We start from the raw sequence: 21,636 nt of genomic DNA on the forward strand, positions 1-21,636 counted from the left end.
CCACACAGAGAGTCAAACAACTGCTTTATACAATTGTGATTGCTCCACAACATCTCCCATCTTCTCACAAGTCACTTTTGAGATCTGCAGCACACATCTGCAGCTCTTTATTCCTTGCACATGTGGCCCAAGCTCTGTTTTCTATGCTTAGTTATTGACTGTTTAGCTTTTAAGTAGGGCTAGTTGGTGAAGAGCAGCTGTGGAAGTTCTTCTCAGAAAGAAGCTACTTAAAAAGATCTTGGGTTCAACAGTTTTTTGCTGAAGATGTAATTCTGGGCATCCTACTGGGCAGCATGTGAGGGTGCTGCCTGCTCCATCCTGCTACATATGCAAGGTAGAAAAGATTGCAATTATCTCTAGAACACAATAATGGAGATGCTGAGGAAGTGGGCATCAGATCTAGAGTGAAAAACCAAAATGCAGCCTTATCCCACAGGTGGGGAGATTTCAACCAGGACACAGATGACCTGCTTTAGAGTAAGTTAACTTTTTAATCTCTGAGGGTCCCTATCTCTTTTGAATTCTCACTTCTTCTGTAATACAAGCCCAAGGAAAAATTAAAGCTTAAGAGCAATTAAAAATCTGACTGGATTTTGTTCTAGGCAGAAACCACATACTTGATAGCAGAGTAAGCAGGATATGTTTGCAAGACCAAAGGAATTAGATCCATCCTTGAGTATCTGAGATGATGTGTTGTGACATGCTGGTTTAAAACATCCATTATAAATAACCTGCTTCATCTAAGAATAGTATTCCTAGATCTGCTCTGTCAAGTGTACTGCCCTCCTGGTGCCTCTGGCTTGGGTGGGATTTGCACTCCAAGTACAGGCAAGATTTACCTTCTTGACTTTTTTAAAAATTGCAATAAATAGTTAATTATTAGCTATGTCCACCTCTTTCCTCATCCTAAGTGTTCTGTCCACCATCTCTTGCCTACTGTTTCTAAGGTTTTCTCTTCATGGCCTCCTCCAGCCCACGCACATTTACACTCAGCCAAGTGCAAATGCACTGTGCATCACCAGACAATCCCACTGGCACCAGTCTCTGTTCAACTAGGCCACATGGCTTTTAACCCTGTTTAACTACCTCCTCTCACATGAAACATGGGCTGAGCACGTCTGTGCTACAGGCCTTCCTCAAGCAGCACAGATTTCTCCTCCTCCTCCTCTATATATACATACCTTAGAGAGACTGGTAGTCCAGCTTCTCTTTGAGTTGGTTTAAACTCTCTTTGCTGCACTGACTTTAGTGATGCCAAATCAGAGGCAAGCAATCTGGTCTCTTGCCTTCCCACCGAGCTTCCATCTGTTCCCATGTCCCTGCTAGAGACTCTTTGCCCAGCATCACACTTTAAAAAGCCAGGCTCTGTTTTCTGCTCTGATTCACAGTGAACTATGTCAACTGTCCCAGACAGAATTTGGTGAGCAGTGAGTTGGGAAAGCCTTGTCCATCTCACACAAAGGTTGTAGTCATAAATACCTCAAACATCACCAACAATCCCATTTATGCCAAAACAGACCTAAGTTCAATCACAAGCACAACAGCTCACACCTCCATGTCCTGCTTTTAAAGGATGCTGCCAGCACAGTCTGCTTTTGCTCCTCTTTTTAACAGGGCAATTAACACTGATTTTTACAAACAGAGTATTTTCCTAATATTTATGAATTATAATCAAATGCTCCATGCTAGTCTATAAAAAACAAGTAAGTAGTTTGTAGCAATAAGTCTTGTCCAGTTAGTGCTGCCGAATGATCTAAATCCAGCAAAAACCACCAGGGAAACAGCAGAAATCCTGATGGTGAAAGCCACTCATGGGGAGCTACATTACTCCAGAGACTGGCTTCAGCAGAGTGTTCAAGTGTCATACTTCCTTCTCCTAAATATTTCCAGCATTTGTGCTCAGACATCAGTCCATCTGAATCACCAAGTCCTCACTCTGCTGAGATGCCTAGCACAATTCCTCAGGATCAGTTCATTACTTTGCTTAGGCAAAGAGCCTTCTGGCAAAGCACTGAACAACACACTAAGTCAGCTTTTTCAGCTTACCATATAGTAATTCCAGGCCTTAGCTTTGCTTCTGTAATCTGTAAATACATGTGAGAGTTGCTTAGGATTCAGAAAATTAGTGCAGAAGATGCCTTTGAATTGGTGGCTTTGTATTTAAATGTTTATGTTATACTCATTTGTCTCTGGCAGTTATACATAAATTTGAATTATAAAAATTCTAAGAAAGTGAAACAACATTCTCATTGAAAAACTCATTTCAGTAAGTTTTAGTCATTGCATTTTACCGAAGTTTCCAAATGTTCTTAAAACCATCTTATACTTTCAAAAAGGAAAATATTTCAGTAGTAAGAAGCTCTCTGTAATTATTCAAACTATCCAAATTATCTGTTTCGATTTCTTTTCATCGACTGCCAAAATCAGTTTAACATACAGCAGGAAACCTTAATCATATCTACTTCTGGCAAAAAAGATACTTGTTTGTGACTAAGTTTTTACTAGATAAGAAAAATTAATTGTAGGATCTGCTTGGAGTTCAAAGTACATCATGACATTTATTAATTTTTCTGTTGTAGCAATCCTACAAGATGCTTTGTAAATGGAACTAATATTGTCTTATGCAGTAATCATCTTCCTTTCTCTGACCATCAGCAAAGATATAATCTTAAAACCTGAAAGGAAAGTGCCTCTACCAGCTCAGGCAAGGATGCTGCATTAGCAGTAGGCTTTTTAACCTTTGTATGGGAAAGAAAGAACAGCTGTATGAAGATACAAAAGGGAAGCAATCACTACAGCTACTGTTTATCTAGGATGTATGATCAGTTACAATCAAGCTCTTTGTTCAGGGTTATTATCAATCTCAGTGACTCACTTTGGCTTGTGACATAAAGCATATGCACTTTGGAGATGAGAATAGGAATATTGCTTACCTTGTTGAACTGGGGAATAGGCGTTGGTCAGAAAACGAAAGTGCCCTTTATTGTACCAGCAAATCAATGACATGTTTCCCTTCATTCTTATTCTGTACTGTCCTCTGGACTGTGGAGTTGCAGAATTGTTCAGCATGGATGGAGGTAGTCCTGTGCAGTCACTCTTCCTGGTGCTCAGCAACCCACAGCAGTAAATCTCTGCATGTGAACAAACACATTCCCTATTAGCAAGCCATTGCATGGACCTAGAGAGCAAAACCAGCAGAGCAAGCCTGAAAGACCTCTTAAAGAACTTCCCCTACAACCTTCTAGTCCAACATATTTGTCAGCCAATTGGTTTTCTTCTGTAATACCAAAGATTTGTGTCCTACAGACAAGTGCAGAAAGCCTGATCTCCCATGATGCTTTTAGTCACAATAATCTACTGCTTCACTGTGCTGCCACGATCTTGATTTTTAGCTCGATACTCCTCGCACCTGCATCATCTGCTTTGCTAAGGAAATCCTGCTTAAGCAGCTGGAAACCACGGAAACCAATGGTTGATTTAAAAAAATGCATATGCCAGAAGGATGGAGAAGATGGAAATTTCAGTGAAAACTGATTTTAGGGCACTAAAGCAAGAGCTGATCTTGTCCTGCAAAGACACCAGAGGCTCTTGCAGGAGACACAGTCTGTTGCTCACAGCTTCCTGGCTTTTTCATATGTGAGAGGCAATGAATAAAATCTAACACAACAAAATGCATCTCAATGCAGCCAGGCAGGCACAAACAAGGTTTGAAAACAACATTAATAACAATGCTTGAATTTTTCATTAGGCTGTGAAATAGTAACAGCCTGTTTCTGTTAGTCCAAGAGAAGCAGATCTTCTTGATCAAATTGTTCCCTGACTCAAAGACATCTTGGATGGAAATTTCCATGGTCTCCCTCAGTTTTGTGTTAACCCATTTGAGTAGAAAAAACCAGTGGGCATGGAAGCAGGTGACATCTGTGCACATCTTGTGGTGGTTTAAAGCTCATCTGTCAGCTAAGTCTGCTTGATCAAATTTTTCATCCTGCTGAATTTTGCATTATATCCTTACAGTGAAAATACCAAGTCAGAATGCAATGTCTGGCTTCCCCTAAATATGTTACCTCTGTTCTTATGTTTCCATAAACATGTTACCTCTGTTCCTGGATTTCCATTTATGTGGCTCTTCTGCCTCTGTCTTTCTGGGAGCACTTAAGCTCTTGAGTGCAGGTGCAGCCTTTGTCCTCACCTATAGTGATTGGCATGCTGAACATGCCCTCAACAGCTCACAGACACTACAGGAATACTAATAAATTAATTGCATCTACTCATGCATTGGTCCAGTTGCTGAGGGCAGATCTACAAAGAGCTACAGCTCTTCCATCAGAAATTTAAGACACTCATAAGAGAAGGTCAACTAACACAGCAATGGGAAAACTTCATTCTCAAGGGAGAAACCTGCACTCCACCAGTTATTTCTAATGAATTAATCAGTCCCTGGAAATCTGTAAGTTCCTTCCATAAAAGAAAATGAGAAAAGCCTGATGACAACAGGCTTATAATCATTATAGAGGGAACCGCACCTCCAGTGGAAAGCTGATTTTTTATTTTTCTGTTTAAAAATTTCTTCTGTTGCTAAGAGGTACCCAAACAGTGTAGGTCATGTACCTACAGACTATGCCATTAACATAGCAAACATTTATAAAGCTTTATTCTAGCCAATATTAAGATCTTCCTGCTTTGATAACAAACAAACCTGCAAAGAATTTCCTTAGCTGCCCAGAGTTTATTATTCATTGAAATGTGATACTTTATCCAGGAGGCTGCAATGGAATAAAACCAAGCTAGTAACTACATTATTGTGCTAAAACTTCAAAATAGCAACAGCCATCTTTGAGATCCCATAATAATTAGTTGTAGCTTTTCCTTGTATTGTAGCAATAAGCCTGCAGAAAACTTCCAGCAGGTGTTCCACTCCTCTTGTAGAATAATGGGAAGCGTTTTCTCTCTAAGGAACACATCGTGTAGCCTTCCTGCTGTACAGCCCAGAAAAGTGCAGCACTTCTGCAGATTTACTAGCATCTCTCATCATGGATGAAACCCTTAATCTACTGTAGAGGTTTTTAAAATCACCCAGTTACTATAGCAATAGAAGCAATAAAAATTACACCCATCTGGCTCAATGAAGTTTTTGTCTGTAATTAAGTCAGAATCACAACAGGTGTTTTCTGCACACACAAGAGTCAGTGGAAGCAGTTTGTTCTCTGGTCTTCTTAAACTGTAGGTGCAATATAAATAAATACACCTAAGATAGTTTAGCAAAGAAGAAGTGTGGTATAGTCACCCAAAACTCATTCCCAGAGTCTCCAGCCTCTAGAGAGCTTGTGCTGAAGCCTATTTCACCACATCTTCACTAATGCAGTTCACAAAGGCCATCAGGCTCGAGCTAATTCAGGCAAAAATACACATTCTGCAATCACTTATTCTGCATGCAACACTGGGTCAAGTCAGAGCTGGGAAACCAGGGTAGGACTGCTGTGGGGAGCAGAGGTGAATTTGTTTTAGTCTATGTGCTGGAGCTGCAGGATCCTTCAAACCTTGTGGGAATGCCACGGCCAACCAGGCTGGCAGTTCTTGCAGCTCTGCCAAAACCAGCCCTTCTGCAGAACAGAGACAGCTGCTCCTCCTGGTTCAGAACATGCAGAAGAGACTTTCAGGGATCATATGTTTAAGGGAAGCATGGAACACAGGGCTTTAGGAGGTTTTGTCCTCTATAAAGGACAATTCTAATGCTTAGAGAGGGAACAAGGGATGTGACTATGAATGAATGTCACAGCAAATAGCAGTGACAGCTGCTCTGTCTGCTCACAGAACAGAGAATCTGGGGCATTTCAGAGCAGGTTTCCAGTTCTATTCAGAGGCCAGTGAAAGAAATTCTTTGTATGTCCCCTGAAAAAAAAAGGTCTATTCAGGGTTTTGATTTTGAAAAAGATCAAAGTGCTATCTTATTTTCTGAAGTTTTCTCAGTTCTTGGTATCTTCACGTAGGTCTTAGAATTATGTTCACTGACATCCCTTTATATTACAAGGCACACTATTGTCTCCTGTGGTACAGTGAAGGTGCTACACCACAGGGTGTCAATAAAGAGAGAGAATTATTGTCTTTAACAATAATACATGTGTGGGATAGGGTGAGGAAAAGTGAATGATAGTTAAGATTTTACAAAATTTTTTTGTAGGATGACAGGATCCTGTGGATTAAAGAATAGTTCAGGCTGAAAAACAACTCAGGAGGTCTCTAGTCCCACCCCCTGACAGAGACAGGTGAGCTCTGAGGCCAGACAGTGCCATTCAGGGCTTTATCTTGTCTGGGCTTGTAAACTTCCAAGGACAGAGACTGCACAACCTGTCTGGGCATCCTGCTTCACTGCCCTCAGGAAAAATCCTGCATCTAGTCTGATCATCTTTTTTTCAGCCTAAATCTGTTATTTTTTGTCCTTCCACAATGCAGCACTGTAAAGAGCCAGCTCCATTCTCATGATTGGGTAGCATAAGGCCGCTGCTGTTGCATCCCCCCAAAGCCTCTTCTCAACCTGAACAAGAACAGTTCCCTCCCCACAGCAGAGTATACTTGTATGCAGAGTATTCTTGCACCGGAGGCATGTTGTCTAAAACTGTAGGAGGCAATAATCACCTCCCTTGATCTACAGGCTACACTCCTGTTAACACAGCTTGGGACAGTGCTGACCACCTTGGCTGCCAGCACACGCTGCTGACTCAGGTTCAGCATGCTGGTTACCAACACCCCAAGAATTTTGAAAGGAACTAATAGAGTTTTAGTGGGTGACTTTCCAGATTTTCCAGAATTGTCTTAAGCTGCCTTAAAACTTTCATGTTCCCAGAAAGTTTATGACTTCCAAGCATGAACTTATTTAAATATTTCCCTATTTCTCTGTTCATAGTCACAAAACCCCCAAACAAAATAAAGCAGATATATCAAAACAGGACAACCCCTGCGGCAGGGAGGAATGACGAGGAGGACTCCATCTTATCAGAAGGATAACTAATTACTTTATTATACTATATTATTCTACACTATATTACATTATATTACATTATATCTAAACTGAATCTGCCAAGCACTCCACTGCACTCCAACTGCAGAGAATCTCGTGACTGTCAGCCGACAGTCCCAACACACACACTCTTGGCCCTGACAGGCCAAGTGAACAAAACACCATCACTTTGGGTAAGCAATCTCCATATTGCATTCTACTTTTGCACAAAAACAGGCATAGCAAATAAGATTAGAATTGTTTTTCCTTTCTCAGAGGTTCAGAGAATGTGAAAACCAGAAATATTCTTAGGAAGAATTGTGCCTTGCTTTTCTCTGTGAAGAGAAATGTGGCGACACAGTTAAGACCAATACCAATTTTTTTTTGGTTTTGGCTCTCAATGGGATCTTTCTACCACTGGTTCTGGTCTAGCCCAGAAATGGAATCTTCTTGTACAAAAAAAGTAAATTTATCAGTTTAAGAATGGATCTTGAACTGTCATGAGCACCTGAGCATAGATACTTTTCAACAGGCTCTCGTGACATTTTCTGGTCATCGTGTCACTCTGTTCAGGTTTAGCTGAAGTCATACACCAAAAAGGAGTCACACACCAAAAAACCCCAACACTGACTTCATTGCTGAAGGAGACTCTGTGGTAGATGAGGAGAGATCTCTCTGTCCAGTCCAGGCTTCTTTGCTTGCCTCTCCCCAAATGTCCTGCTAATGCAGCAGGATCCCAGCAGGTGCTGGCAGTACACAATCTGCTCTGCAGCAGAGTCAATAAACACCATCTCCTCCAAGGCTCTTACTGACTTCACCACAGCTTGACTTCTCAAGCATCTCACCTCTCCCAATGTCTCACAGTCCTTCCAGCTCAACATTCCCTGGCAAAACCTCTTTGCCAGCCCATAGCAGCTCATGGCAAATGCAGAAAATCCCACTGCCTTATTAAACAGAAACATTTTTCTCCCTGTGTTCTTCTTTATGTAGGAGTGCCATGCTACATTGCAAAGTCAATAAACCTGCTCTCTCGGTGTCCACCCCCTACCCACCTCATAGCTGCACCCCTAGGAAGGTGATAGTGTGTACCAGATCTGAAATTTAATTTTGGAGGCAGCTGTCAGAGATTATAAAGTCTCATGAAGCTATATAACAAATCATGAACCAAAATGAAATCTCAGCGTTGCATTAGCATATTTGATCAGATAGTAAGTCAAAATTACATGTTTTTAAAAGACATTACTGAATTTGTTACCTGCTAGAAACCATTAATTTGAATGATCTGTGCAGTGTAAAGCCTATGAATAATTCAACTCTGTGAACAGTTTGAATTATCTGCAAGTAATAAACATTCAGCTGGTTTAGTAGCCATGTATCTTTTTCACCAGGGTTACTGACCAAATGGATCATGCCAGATCATCTTTATCCTTCTCTAGCTGAGCATAGAGGATGAACTCAGTCAAGCTGTCTTTACATTTAAACCTTAACATTTCATCTCAGGTACAAAGAGTATGTGTATTATCTTCTGCATTTTTTTAAACTCACATTTTGCATCATTGGTTTGGTAGTCTTAAAAATGTAATGCTTATAATCAGCTGAGAAAAGCCATCTAACAAAGATAGGTCTCTGCTCAGAGGAAAAACTCCAGTGCACTACAAATATGCTTTACTCCATTCCCATTTGGCTGTTCACAGCACTTGGAAAACCATGGCTCTTTTATGAGGTATGCAGATATTCCACTGTAGCCAGTGAGCTTCCAGCTTGCCTGAATTAATGTAGGAGCTAAATTCTGCATGGAGCTCAACAGATGCTGCCCTCAGTGCCAGCACAGTCTGTAGTGCTAAACTACAGCACTGGTGCAGCTCACTGATGTTCTCATTTTAAATGAGAATTACCATATTGTCTCAATTCCCAGACTCTCCCCCTGCTTTGGGCCATGTTTCATTAATGTAATGGTTGGCGTGGGTTTAATTTTCTGCAATGACAAAAGTGCCCAACTCGGACAGCAGTGGTGTGTCAGCAAACGGCCTCGTTGCTGTGATGCATGATGGCAGCCTCCAGCCTCATTGCTGGGAAGGATCTCTTCCATGCAGCACATCACTCTGAAAGGCTGTGCTGGCTGAAGAATGAGACCAGAGTGATATGAAATCACTTAGAACTGACTGGCAAGAGTGCAGGATCCTGTTATTGCAGGGGAGTCACAAGTCCTCAGCTTCAGGAAAGTGGCTTTTCCATGCTCAGAGTGAGGGGGCATTTGACAGAAAGGATAACCTGGGATTGCTCTTTGCAGTGGCAAGAGACTTGCTTGGGTGAGCTGTATCAATGGACATTCCACTGAGAAGTTTGTTTTTGCTAATGGAGAGTTTTATTATGCTTTCAAAACTAAAATCTGTCCTATCAAGGTATGTTGATGCTAGCAAAAATCCCCCAAAACAGAAAAAAGCAAACTTTTCTAGAGCTTTTGCAAAGGCATAAAATCCTCTAGAGAAAAGACATCTTTAACAGACATTAAACCAAAAAAGACTTCTAAGGCACATCTCATTCATCCCATCCTTCATCTCTGACAACAGGAACAGCGAAATTACAAGCAGATAGGAAATTCCTTGAAAAGCCTCCCAAGTCACATAACAGATTTTACCTCACATTTCTAAGTCAAAGAACAAAAGCAAGCACTTTAAATAACCTTATTAAAATTGTTTTTACATCCTCATTTTGAAGATTTAAAAAGGTAGATTTAAAAAGCAACTTAGGAAGTCTTCTGCATAGTACCTTCTCATGAATGAGAAGTTTTCTTAGACACGAACAACTTATCTATACAAGGAATTGAAATGTCAGTGAAGACTTTTGGAATTTTTTTTTTAATTCAGTGGCACGAGGCCCCTAGGTCTGTTGCCATTAAAACCCAATGAGTCACCCAATACACACCTTGCTTCTCAAATTCTTCAAAGAGATTCAGGCTGGTAATGCTTGGGCCTGTGAAGATGATGTAGTTCTTCCCAGAGGCATTCTGACAAAGGCTTTTGGCCACCATGCTGTGAAGCTGTGGTTTGTTCTTCAAAGCATCCAACCCATCAGCACCACTCCCTTCTTTGAGATGGACATAAATCTTAAATGAGAAATGGTTAGAAAAGTGAGAAGGTTATAAGGAATCTAGAGGGATTAGATGCAATTCCCAACACACCTGCACATCTCAACTTGAGGCAAGCTGAGAAGGCAGCAGACACTTGTTATAAAGGCTAATTAAAGTTCCTCTCAAGGGCCTGTTGCTTTTAAACCAATTCAGGTTAGCTGGCACAGCTACTGATAAACATGGCATACTTCACCTCACTTCTGAGGCTCCTGTCACTGTTGCGCAGTTTGAAGATTGTTTGCTTGGCAGGGAAAGACTCCAGTCATAACTGGATTACATTTTATACTGAATCTGCATAGGCTTCAGTGCTGCCAGCAAAAGGAGAGCACGGGAACTTCAGTTTCAAGAAAAGCCAGTGTAAGATGACCAGAAGGAAATGGCCCATTACCTTCACTGCATCAATATTCACTGCATCATTTGCAGTAACCATCAGGTTGTGACACAAGTGTATGTGCACCTCCATAAATGAGCAAAATGCACACCCAACCAGCCAGAACACCCTCATCAAACTCCCCAGGCACAGTGCTAACACTCAGGTCCTTTACATGGATCCTGATTTGGAAGCAACCCACCAAAACAGTTTGAACCATGCAGAGGGAAAAAGTGTGTAACCCTTTGTTTGTATACAAGCCTTCTATTTGATTTCATTGACAGTATTTTAGAAGCACAACTTTCACCTTTTATAAAGTTCAACACTTAATAAAGCCCACTAGACATCCAACCTTCATTTTGCTCCAAGAGCTAGCAGAAATAACCTGCTGGAAAGAGAAATAAGAGGAAGCAAACACTGTACTCTGTTACTCAAATACTACTGTAGTATCATGGAACTTGCAAATATTTAAATAAATAAACAAATACAAATTCAGAAAAACTTGCCCAGGCCTGCCTTCATGACTTTGGCTCTGAAATACTCAAATCTTTTATGAATTACAGAAAATTTTACCTGTCAAAGAAAAAACTGAAACTAGTTCAGTATTCAGGGGCAGGGAAAAGTAATTTTGCCTTGGTTTTTGGAGTGATATATTCACAACAACTTCGTTAAATTTGTTTGAGAATTCAACCATGCAAAACATGCATCATTACTTTTCTGTATAGATTATTTCTCTTACCAACAGACACTGTTAAAAATGAAAATTCATAGCAATCCTCAGAGAACAAAAATGCTCATGTTTGCACTAGTGCTTCCAGTAATTTGTAACTCAATGATCTTAGAGAAGAACAAAATTCAATTAAACAGCATCTCTCCTTTTAGATGGTGCATCTCCCAGCACTAGTATTCTGCATAATATTCCCTAGCAATTCATGCACCATGGAATAGAACTCAACAGAATGTGTTACATATGAAATTTCTGGGAAATTAGACATAATTTGTATTTTGAAGAAACTGACATGCTGAAAACAAAGTTGGTGCAAGGACAAATGCATGCTAATTCCGAAAACTAGAGTGTATATTAACAGGAGGTCTTAAATACACCATTTATGCTAAAAAATATATATAAAATTAAAACCCCTTTTATTGATAGAAACAGCTCTCAGATGAGAACAAAGACAGCAATTTTTGCAGACTCCCTGATTCTGCTCCACTAATTTTGGATGGCTGTCAAATTAGTGCTTTCTCCAGTTCTAAGACTGAGGACTAGCTAATTATGATAAGTCATTTAGGTTATTAATCAGGGCTCCACAGAGCCAGTGGAATGCATTCAAAGAACAGATTGTTCCAAATTTACAGCAAAGGTATTTAGTGATTATTGGCAACAAAACTAAGATTAGGTTACTAGTATGTCAGCACAGAGACCACACATCAAACACTCAAAATCTACAGACAGGGCAGTGGAGACAGAAGGTGCAGACAGATTAGTTTTGACCTTGCATTAGCAGATAAGCTGAAAATAAAGCAGGAAGTCTCTCTAAGTCTATAAAAGTGTCTTACACCTTACCTTCCCATATCCAGTAAATCTTAGAGTCTCTCATGCTCCATGTTCCTTGTAGAGTGCTGCCTCTCCAAGGGACAGTCCTCTGGCACTGCTGCTGTGCCAGCTGGTGCCTTGCTGTGGGCTGGTTTGTGTCTGCAAGCAGCTCCTTCAAAGAGCCTGTCCACCATGCAACTGGCCACTGAGGTACCCCTACTTTCATATGAAGATGCTACATACTTCACAGGTTTTGTTAGCACAATTCCCTGCGCATCCAGCTGTGAATCTCAACCCCTTGCTCTGTTCACCTTCCCAGTGCACATTATTCCAATGTCCATACCCACTGCTGAACCTTTCTTCCTCCTCCAATGTTAAATATATTTTCCCCTTGGGCAGTTCCTTACCTATCCAAAACCAGCCTTTTTTCTTGGCACAGTATTTTGTGTTTTGGACAAGCATCATTCAAACCTTTATCATGCTCAGCTTTATTGGGATGATGGGTGAGAGCAGCAGTGTTGGAAAGCATAAAGGCTGCTGTGAAACACTGGCTGTGTACAGATAACTGGCAAAGGGATTGCTTCAAATATCTTTGCAATGCCTAGGATCCCATATGGCCTTCATTTTCCCTCATCCAACTCATTTCATTCTACCTCAATCCATTAGGATCCTACCAACTGAAGCCCACAGCACTTCTGCCTTTCTGTAATGCAGTAAAAGTGTTATTTAGTAGTCAGGAATCTGCAGAAAAAGCACCAATTGCCAGAAATTGGCTGTTAGACCTTCATAGGCACAGTCAGAAACTGCTCCCCCAAAATGCTTGTTAGACCATTCACTACACCTTCTGGTTTGTCCTGGGACATTAGAATTTTGTGTTCTTTCCATGTGCACCAACAGCAAGATATCATCAGAAGTACAGGCTCAACAAGTGTTGCTGGATAACAGGTGGGAGCTGCTGGCAGCAAACATCCTCTGCTTCTGTGCAGGACAGCCCAAGCAGCACTTCTGAAATACCTGCAGAGATCTCTTTCACTGTCGGTCTTTTCTAATGGCTCCTGATACATTTGATCTACAGCAGCAATTGGGAAAGACTGTCTGGAAGTGACATCATCTGTCTTAGGAGGTGACTATGGGCTGAAGATATTTAACATGCAGCACTTTTTCTATTCATTCCTCAATTATTTGTTGAATATTTGTCGAATACCTGTTGTTGATCAGAACAGTGACACACTCAATTGTGCCTTCTCTCTATCTGTGGCTGCCCTTCTGCACCAGATACTTTCCAGTATGTTTTCATTACCTTCTTCTGGAAAATCCATAAGGTCTCACAGAAACTGAGTAAAAAACTGAACACTTAGGAGCAAAGCTACATCTTGACTGCATATTTAAGAGAATATGCCCTAGAAACTGAAATATTGGTGATTTTGCTCATATTTAAAGCTCAGATGGCGTATTGAAAGCACTTGAGAATAGCACATCCCAAATACTCCACCTTCATACATAATTGAAGCACCCCAGGGTACAATTCTCAAATGAAATAGATGACATTTGGAAGCAAAAAAAGGGCAGAGATAGTAATAAACAGAAAGAAGATTTTGAAAGATACATTGTGCAATAACATTTCACAAAGGGCAGATCCTAAACAACCACAAAACAGAAGCCATGTTTTTAGATAACAGTTATAAAAGCAAGATAAAAAAGTAAAGTTGTCATGACTTTTCGATCCTTGATAGCTATTGAAAAAATAACTTTATTTTTTCTACAGCGCACCCACAACTGTGCATTCCCAGCACTACTTTCTAGATCCCACCTCAGTCAGTCTTCCCCTCATCCTAAACCTCACCTTCAACTGTTGCCATTGCCGACACTGCTGGGAGATTCTCCTCTCCAGTTCCATCCCAAATCTGCTGCAGTTCATACCCTCTGCTTCTTAATGATCTCTTCCCAGACAGCTCTTGTCTAGCAGATATTGGCACCAGTGGTGGTGCTCTTACTGAGCCCAGATTTTTTCATTTGTTCTAGCCTCTCTTCATTTTCTTCCTGCTACTCTAAAGGCTATTTTCTAAAGGGTATGCAAGAACATACCGTTTTCCCAACCTGTTCCCAGCTACTTCCTGGTGTTCCTAACAAAGCTCTTTACTTGATCCCTTTCTTTTCCCCCTCTGCATTCTATTTAGAATGATTTCAATCTGCATTAACACTCATGGATGCAGCTAATATCTTTGTGCTGTGGAGTGACAAGCATCTGTTCTGCTTGCACATATTCTTCAAAGTTTCTAAAAAGATCTTTGTGAGACTGGCAAAAAGATGCTGGTACAGTTGACAATGCAAGTTCAATGTGGCTTAAGAGTTCTTTGCTTTCCTTTCCTTGATTTCTTTGTCATTGAGGGCACAACAACATCTTACCTGCATGGCAGATTGACAACCCATGGGTCAACAATTCATGGATCAACAAATGCAGATTCTTCTCTGTACCCTCTCCCAGGCAGCCACATCTAGATCAGGGAGATTCATTTTCTCTAACAGCTCCATGTAAATAATTTCCAATTCTTTCAAATACCTAAGAACTGTCTGGCTTTACTCCCAATTACTGCAATCATCCTTCTTTACTTTGGCCTTGCTGCAATGTATCTTGACATCCAGACAGCACTTCAGCCCTCAGATGACTTGCCTAACCCTTTGCTTTAGCCATGCCAGCCTTCTACCACTTCCCTCTTCTCTGCAGCATCAAAAGGAAATGGGGCTGGAAAATGGAGACAAGCCTTTATGGTCTAGACTTCCCCACTGATCTCCTATACCGTGTCAGTGTAGTGATTCCTGCTCACACTTGCCCTGTGAAGCCAAGCATCCGACAACCAATGTCACACAAGCCTACATTTGCCTCTTTCCATGCTGCCCTTCTCCTGTCTGGCTGGAAATCATCACCATCTCAGCAGGGCTCTTTACTTTTGCTCTTCGAAGCCTTTTCTAGAAAGGATGCAATCCCAAAAGGCAATTGCTAATCAATACATCTGTCCTCTTTTTTCCTAATGCTACTTTTCTAGGTTTCCTCTGTGTAACTGGCAGCCCAGCTCAAGTCCATGACTGAGGCTTCACTCTGGTGCCACACAATTGCACAACATTGGCTCCGTTTTTTCCATGAAAATTACAGTTGAGCTGTAAGAAGGTGTGTAAGTGGGAAGATGTAGAAGTGATGCAAGGCAGGAGCAGTATAAACTATCAGAAGGGCTGTAACTGTTGAGGGGATAACACACAGCAGCTCAAGGAGGAAAATACATTAAAAGGGTGTAAAATCTTAAGGCAAAAGCGAGTGACAAATCACTGACACAAGGACCCAGCCATTTCCAAGGAGGAACCACAAGGCTGATGACTGCCTGGCCCATGCAGGCTCACCAGGAGTAGGGTTTATACTGGCACCTAGCAGTGAGTTAGTCCCAGAGCTCTGCCATGTGCACTAGCCAAGAAACACTGCTGCACTCAGCCTGCTTCCAGAGTTCTCTGGGCAGCCAAAATGTGTCTGAACTAAAGAGATTTGCTGTAGGAAGCTTAAGGCTCTTGCACTTAGATCCTGAATTTCCTAGAGCAGAGAGTTTTTTTTAGTTCTGCTTATTGCACCCAGCACAAAGGGATGGGATCCATGAGGAGCATTCCTACAGCAAACCTATTAAGTTCACAAAACAGGGGGCTCTGGTGCTTTAAGTCTCCTTCCCAAGCAAAGTTGCCCTGAGAATAGCTGCAGAAAGGACACAACCATACAGGTAGTTTTATTGTCATAAACTCCAAGCAGCTCAGATAGGAACTAAAAATAATTTTCATTCACACTTGAAAACAAACACTAAGACTGTATGTAAGACAGATATTTGCATTAGATCACATTTAGGTTTGGTTTCCTATTCATGTAGAAACATGGTAAGATTGTAACGCCCATAAAATGAATAGGACTGGCCCATCACACATGTGCAAAAATACCTTTCCAGTTAACACTGGTGAGAAGAGGATAATTGACTTTTAACTGAGATCTGGGATTCTCAGATGCTGACATTACAGAACCACATGCATTAAAAGCCAGAGCTGGGTGGGAGCCAGAGGAAGAAAGTAGATAGGATTTTCCAGTCACCAGTGGCTGACAAAGGAAGGTGATCAGATTTCCTGGGATCCCCTCACCGACAAAGCCCGACCTTGAGAACCTCCTCAAAGCAGCTGCTACATCTGTGTGTTCCAGATGCAACTGTTCTAGCAATAGAGGAATTATCAGGGCCCTGTTTAAAGAAATGCAAGGGCTCAGACTAATCTCTAAACAGAACTTCAATAGGCTGAAACACCAACATTTCTGAGCAGCTTATTAAACAAGTGCACAGATGGTCAACTCTCCTGCAACTCTGACCTTGAAAACAAAACTGACTCTAGGTTTATTTACCCCATTGACTGAATGCACTTATGTGGTGTGTTGTGAAATTATAAATTCTTTGGGGCACAATCTCAGTTTCTCTAAATTCTGGAAGTTCTTACTCTGTAAAATCAATGGGGTATGAAGTATTCAAGCTGGCTGTAGCTACTCTGTCTGACATGAACTACAGCATATACTATAGAAGCATGGTGTTTACATTGTTTGGGGGGTTTTTTTGCTGCCACTGAGAGCTCTGCCATTGATCTGTGGAGCAACCTCAGACATCTCCCTTCACTGAGACTGCTGCTCTTTGCAGAAAGAGCCCTTTCTCACCCTCTCAGGTAGTGATCCAGGTTTTTTTTACCCTGATCCAGGTTTCACTCTTTAAACATGGCTGTCATGCAAATCACTGTTTCTTCAGGACCATAGAAAGACTCAAGATGCAGAGACACAGTACTTTTCCTTACTCTGTTCTGACTCACCGCTTCATGGGAAGCAGTGGAAGGTGGAAACTCAAAGTCAGTCCCAGCACAAGGACCTAAAGGGCTTCATAAATCTGAGTAACATATTTCACAGAGATATTTGTGAAAATGAAGTGCACTATTGCAAGAATTTTCTGCCAGGGAATATAAGCAAGTGCAGAGTCCAGATATTCAGGGGCAGGGAGGAGGTGTGGGAAGGGAGAAGTCTCCAGTATAGCCTCAGAAAATAAAATTAATCTCAGTGCATAGGAAAGGATATGCACATCCGTAAACTAATTTTTTCCTCACCGTGATACCAGCTTTTAAAGCAAATAATAATGTGGATGAGTTAATTCCATTACTGCCTATCAGAGTGATTAATATTGCCTGACTGTCCCTTTGCAGTGCTCTCTACCATCTAAGTACAGTCTTTCATCTTGCTAATTGATGGCTCTTTGGGTCAGGGACTGTCTGAGGGTTACATTTGGGCTATGGATGGGTCTGTGCTTCAGGATGAGGCACTATGGGAATACCTTGTTCTGCCAGCTCTCCATGTGCTGGGGTTCACCAGCATCCTGTGCTTACTTCTCCTGCAAAATGATCAGAAAACCTTCTTGTGCAGGAGGAGCTATGCAAGGACTAGGCATCACTTAGTAATAGTTACTCATAATCATGCTCATTCCTTTAGAGCCACACAAGAATGCAAACAGAGAGCATGATATGTCTCACCAGGAGAAAATAACTAGCCCTGGTAAGGAATTTGAGAATTTTCTTCATCATTTTTTGATGAGCGATATTGCTATATCTAAAATGAGAAATAGTCCTACCAATCATATTTATGAACCATTTTTATAATCAAGTGTTCCAGATTTTCCGAGAAAAAGAAAGAAATAAGAACTCACAAAAAAACCTGACACAGCTGGAGTTTTGATTTAAATAGCATGACTTACTATTTAAATATACTCTAAGCAAATACTGTAAGAAAGACTTTTAAGCTACTTCAATAATTTAAACTGCAATCAAGACATTAAAATATTGGTTTTAAAAGTGTCTCCATGGTAAGTAGGGAAATAGAGGTGCTAAGCAGTATGTAGGGAGGTAGACCGAAAAGAAACAAGAAAAGCAAAGAGAAGATGGAGCAGAGAGGCACACCTGAAGCTGCAAGCTGTGTTTGTTGTTCCCCCTGAATCAGAGAGAAAGAAATGAGAAGGCCCAAGCCCTCTCCCACAGCAGCTGCTGCCACCTTGATGTCCAGTGTCAAGGGCAGATGAAAAAGGCAATGGTATCAGGGCAGTTTTGCCACCTACTTTGCCAAAGTCAGCTCTCCTGGAGCCCTTCTGAGCCCTCTGAGAGATTTTGCTTGTGTCCCCAACTGCAGCAGACATATATTTCCATTGTTTGCATAATGTGTCCTTCCTGCATGTTCCCACTTGGCCAGCTGACCGTGAAGAGATGCTCAGCCAACAAAGCTATTCACTGCAACAAGATTGCTCTGCTTGAGATTTTCTGAAGCAGAGATATAATCTGAAATTGTGCATCCATTTTAAAACAATTAACTGTCAGGGTGCAGTCAAGTTATCTGGAGTACAGAAGACAGAAAATTAGTGTAATATTCAAACATTATTTATATTATGAATATATAAGCCTATGCACCTTCTTATGTCCACAAGCAGCACTTGAGCTTTGTGCCATTTCTGTTCCATGAATGGCTTATTGGGCTAGATTTTTAACCAAACACCATTTCCTTAAAATAGCAAATGATGAGCCATCAAAAAGAAGTGTTTACTCATATCCAAAAAATTGATTCAAAGTTTTGTTCACAAGAACAAGCACGAACAGGAATTTGAGGAGACAAGCAGCTGAAACTCCTAATATTAACAACTGACCTGTGAGCTGTCAACCAGATTTCACACAGTAACTCAGCATGTGGTACATCCATTTTTCATTAGGAAAAACCAACCAATCTTTTCCACCATAGGAAAAGCAGAACACTGGGAAAACTAAGATGTCTCCTCAGATGCATCTTTTTTTAACACCAGGCTTAATTCAGGACTGGGGGACATTGTTTTTGGCCAGGAGCATCAAAGACCTCTTGAGGTTCCTTTTGTCCTGAAAACCTGTCACATATAGGTCTCTCCTCTCTTCTGTGTGGGCCTACCTTTTACAGATACATATTATTCAAATTTTTGAAACTGAATTATCCTGATTTATGATGTGTTGATAGTCTTATTTTATCTTGAATAAAAGGACCTCAATGTCATCATGTGGAAGCAGTGAGGGAGGGAATTCACCCAGACAGTATTAAAGAATATGTATATTTTGAAGGTTTTTCCAAGATTTGGCAGGTGATAGACAGGTCAGTCTTCAACTTCTAGAAAACAAGTCCTTTCTTCATGGTGGCAGCTTCACAAGAGATGGAAGGAAAGGTGTGTACATGAAGGGAAAAGCATTGGATTTATTTCCGGTTTAGATCAATTTTCTCCCTTTGTTTAACACAGGAAAAAAAATCAAAACCTCTGTTTTAATACTCTAAATACACCAAATAACCACCAAAAATGCTTTGGATTCTGCAAAACTGTTTGTAAGTGTGACACATAAATGAACATAGCATTTCAATCACATAATAATTGAAGTTGCCCATCCTCCCCAGATCAGGTTTTTCCATTTTAGCATGAAGGTACAGTCTTTTTCACTGGTCCCTAAGGTCCCTTTCACCCAGTCATTTCAGCATGCTGATAATGACAGCCAAGTCAAGGAATGAAAATAGAAGGCAGCTGGTAAGATAATCCTGGACGTCATCCGGATGCAAGTGAAGCACGAGCATCTAATTCATTAAGGGAGTGGGAGGATTAGGGTGGTGCTGAGCATCTATTCTGTTTAATTTGACATTCCATTAATTTAGCCTCTCAGTGGACAGGACAGGAGGTGCAACATAATTATGGCTCAGAATCTGAAACCTCTGGCATGTCTGAAGACTCATTAGTTTTGTGGCAGTTGGCTGGGGGGAGTGTGGCAAGAGATGAGCAGACTTTGTGCTTGCTGTGCCCACTTCAGTAATAAACTGCATGTAGGACTGGTGAAGCTCTCCTTGGAGATCAAAGACACTGCCTCTATATAGCAAATTACTTTCCAAGAGCTTTGAGAGCAGAAACATCCAAGGATGCTTCACAAGGTGAGTCTATTTTGTATCAGACAAAATAGATGCTTTAAAACCTAGATGGAAGAGGTAGGATCCTAATTTCTTCTCAGAGCTAACAGCATTGCTGAAAACACAAACCTGTGTTCCCAGTGAGCTTCTTTTCCTGCACAGCTACTCAAACAGTCATAATGATTCGCCAGCCAAATCCTGCTCTGAACCAATGTTCAACTGCAGCAAATCCACAGGCCCTGTTCTGACATGTATTCAGCCTTAGCAAGCAGTGCACATCCTACCTCTGTACCACCACTCCGGAACATGTGGGATGCAATGTTTTCACAGGAGCTCTTGGGAGAAAGAAATACTGGTAAACATCTGCCCCCTCACCTCTAAGCATCAAAATAAGTGACCAGATTTTTCAAGGGCTCTCAAAATACATCAGCTGTTGGGGAATCTAAGAATTTGAGAAGATGTTCCCAATGCCTTACAACAATACAAACAAACCCTTTAACATGTCTCTCACTCCAGCTGACATCTCACCTTGAAGTCACATCAGATTTTATTGCTTTGATTGAGAGGTAGATGTGTGAAAAGATGCATAATAGGGGCCCCCACTAATATGTTTCTCACAGAAAAATTGACATCTTGGTACCATATTGATTTAGTCTATTGGACACCGCTGGCTATCACAGGTGCAGTGTTATAGAGAAAAAATCTGACTCATTCAAAATTACATAAGTCACAGTACCTAGACATTTAGATAAACTTAGGATATACAGACAGACCTTTTAACTGCATTTCAATGTAATTAGCTGAAGGCTGGCAGCCAGATGGACAGCATCAGAGACAGAAACTCTCAGTTAAATCATACAGCAAACAAAGCATCAGGAACCTGTCATCATTGTCCTTCACGTCTCGTATTCGCAGGAGTCAGAGGCCTCCTGCATTCAGACTGCAGCCCCCAGCCAGGTAACCAAGGGAAGTGACTGTTACCTTTGGTTCTGCAATACATTCAAGGCCCTGCTGGAACTGAATGAAGACATTTGAAGAGGTAAAACCCACCTGGCAGATGAAACCAGTGGATGAGCACTGCCGAACCCAAAGACTGAATTTCCTCTTTTTCCTCTTGCGCAGCTCCCTCTCCGTACAGGTCGCAATGAAAACAGGATCCTCATCTATCAGGGGCTCGTGTAGTACCTGCAAGTGGCATGAAAAGAGGCAGGGAAAGAAATGGAAGAATGCATGATTGCTAAAAAAAAGTGCTTTAATTGCTTTCAAGGAAATACAACCCTTGCACTGTGCTTGTGTGCATCACCCCAAACAGAGAATGAAACCCATTTTTGTTTGATGCTACCATCCAACAAAAACCACAGCCTGGCCAAGCACACCCCATTATGGACAGCTGTTCTACACATAATTTGCAAACATTGCAAGGCACAGCTCTCACTTCTTACTATCTGCTACAATTCAACATCCCTCCAAAATGATACAGGGGATGGGGCAGGGAGAGTGGATTTTTAGCAGCATCCTTCTCCATACTTCTTCATAAGTTTCATATTGTTTGGCAGAATGTTTTCCACCCAACCATCCCCTACAATTTGTTGTAAAGTACATTCCTTGG

At 41.2% G+C, this 21,636-nt stretch overlaps 1 protein-coding gene across 2 annotated transcripts in view; it reads right to left on the bottom strand.

Moving 5' to 3' along the window:
- The window catches only part of PGBD5 (piggyBac transposable element derived 5), a 64,586-nt gene that overhangs the window by 9,531 nt on the left and 33,419 nt on the right, over positions 1 to 21,636 (bottom strand). For both annotated transcript variants that reach the window (XR_010027118.1, XM_063151661.1), the window contains exons 3-5: positions 21,078 to 21,212; positions 9,920 to 10,100; positions 2,934 to 3,131 (exon numbers count right to left, since the gene is read on the bottom strand). Coding sequence is in view for 1 of the 2 variants with exons in the window: in XM_063151661.1 (XP_063007731.1) it covers positions 2,934 to 3,131; positions 9,920 to 10,100; positions 21,078 to 21,212 (514 nt within the window). In the remaining variant the exon portion in view is untranslated. The remainder of the gene's footprint in view (positions 1 to 2,933; positions 3,132 to 9,919; positions 10,101 to 21,077; positions 21,213 to 21,636) is intronic.

The sequence above is a fragment of the Melospiza melodia genome, chromosome 3 (genome assembly GCF_035770615.1).
Source record: "Melospiza melodia melodia isolate bMelMel2 chromosome 3, bMelMel2.pri, whole genome shotgun sequence".
Classification (NCBI taxonomy): Eukaryota; Metazoa; Chordata; class Aves; order Passeriformes; family Passerellidae; genus Melospiza; species Melospiza melodia.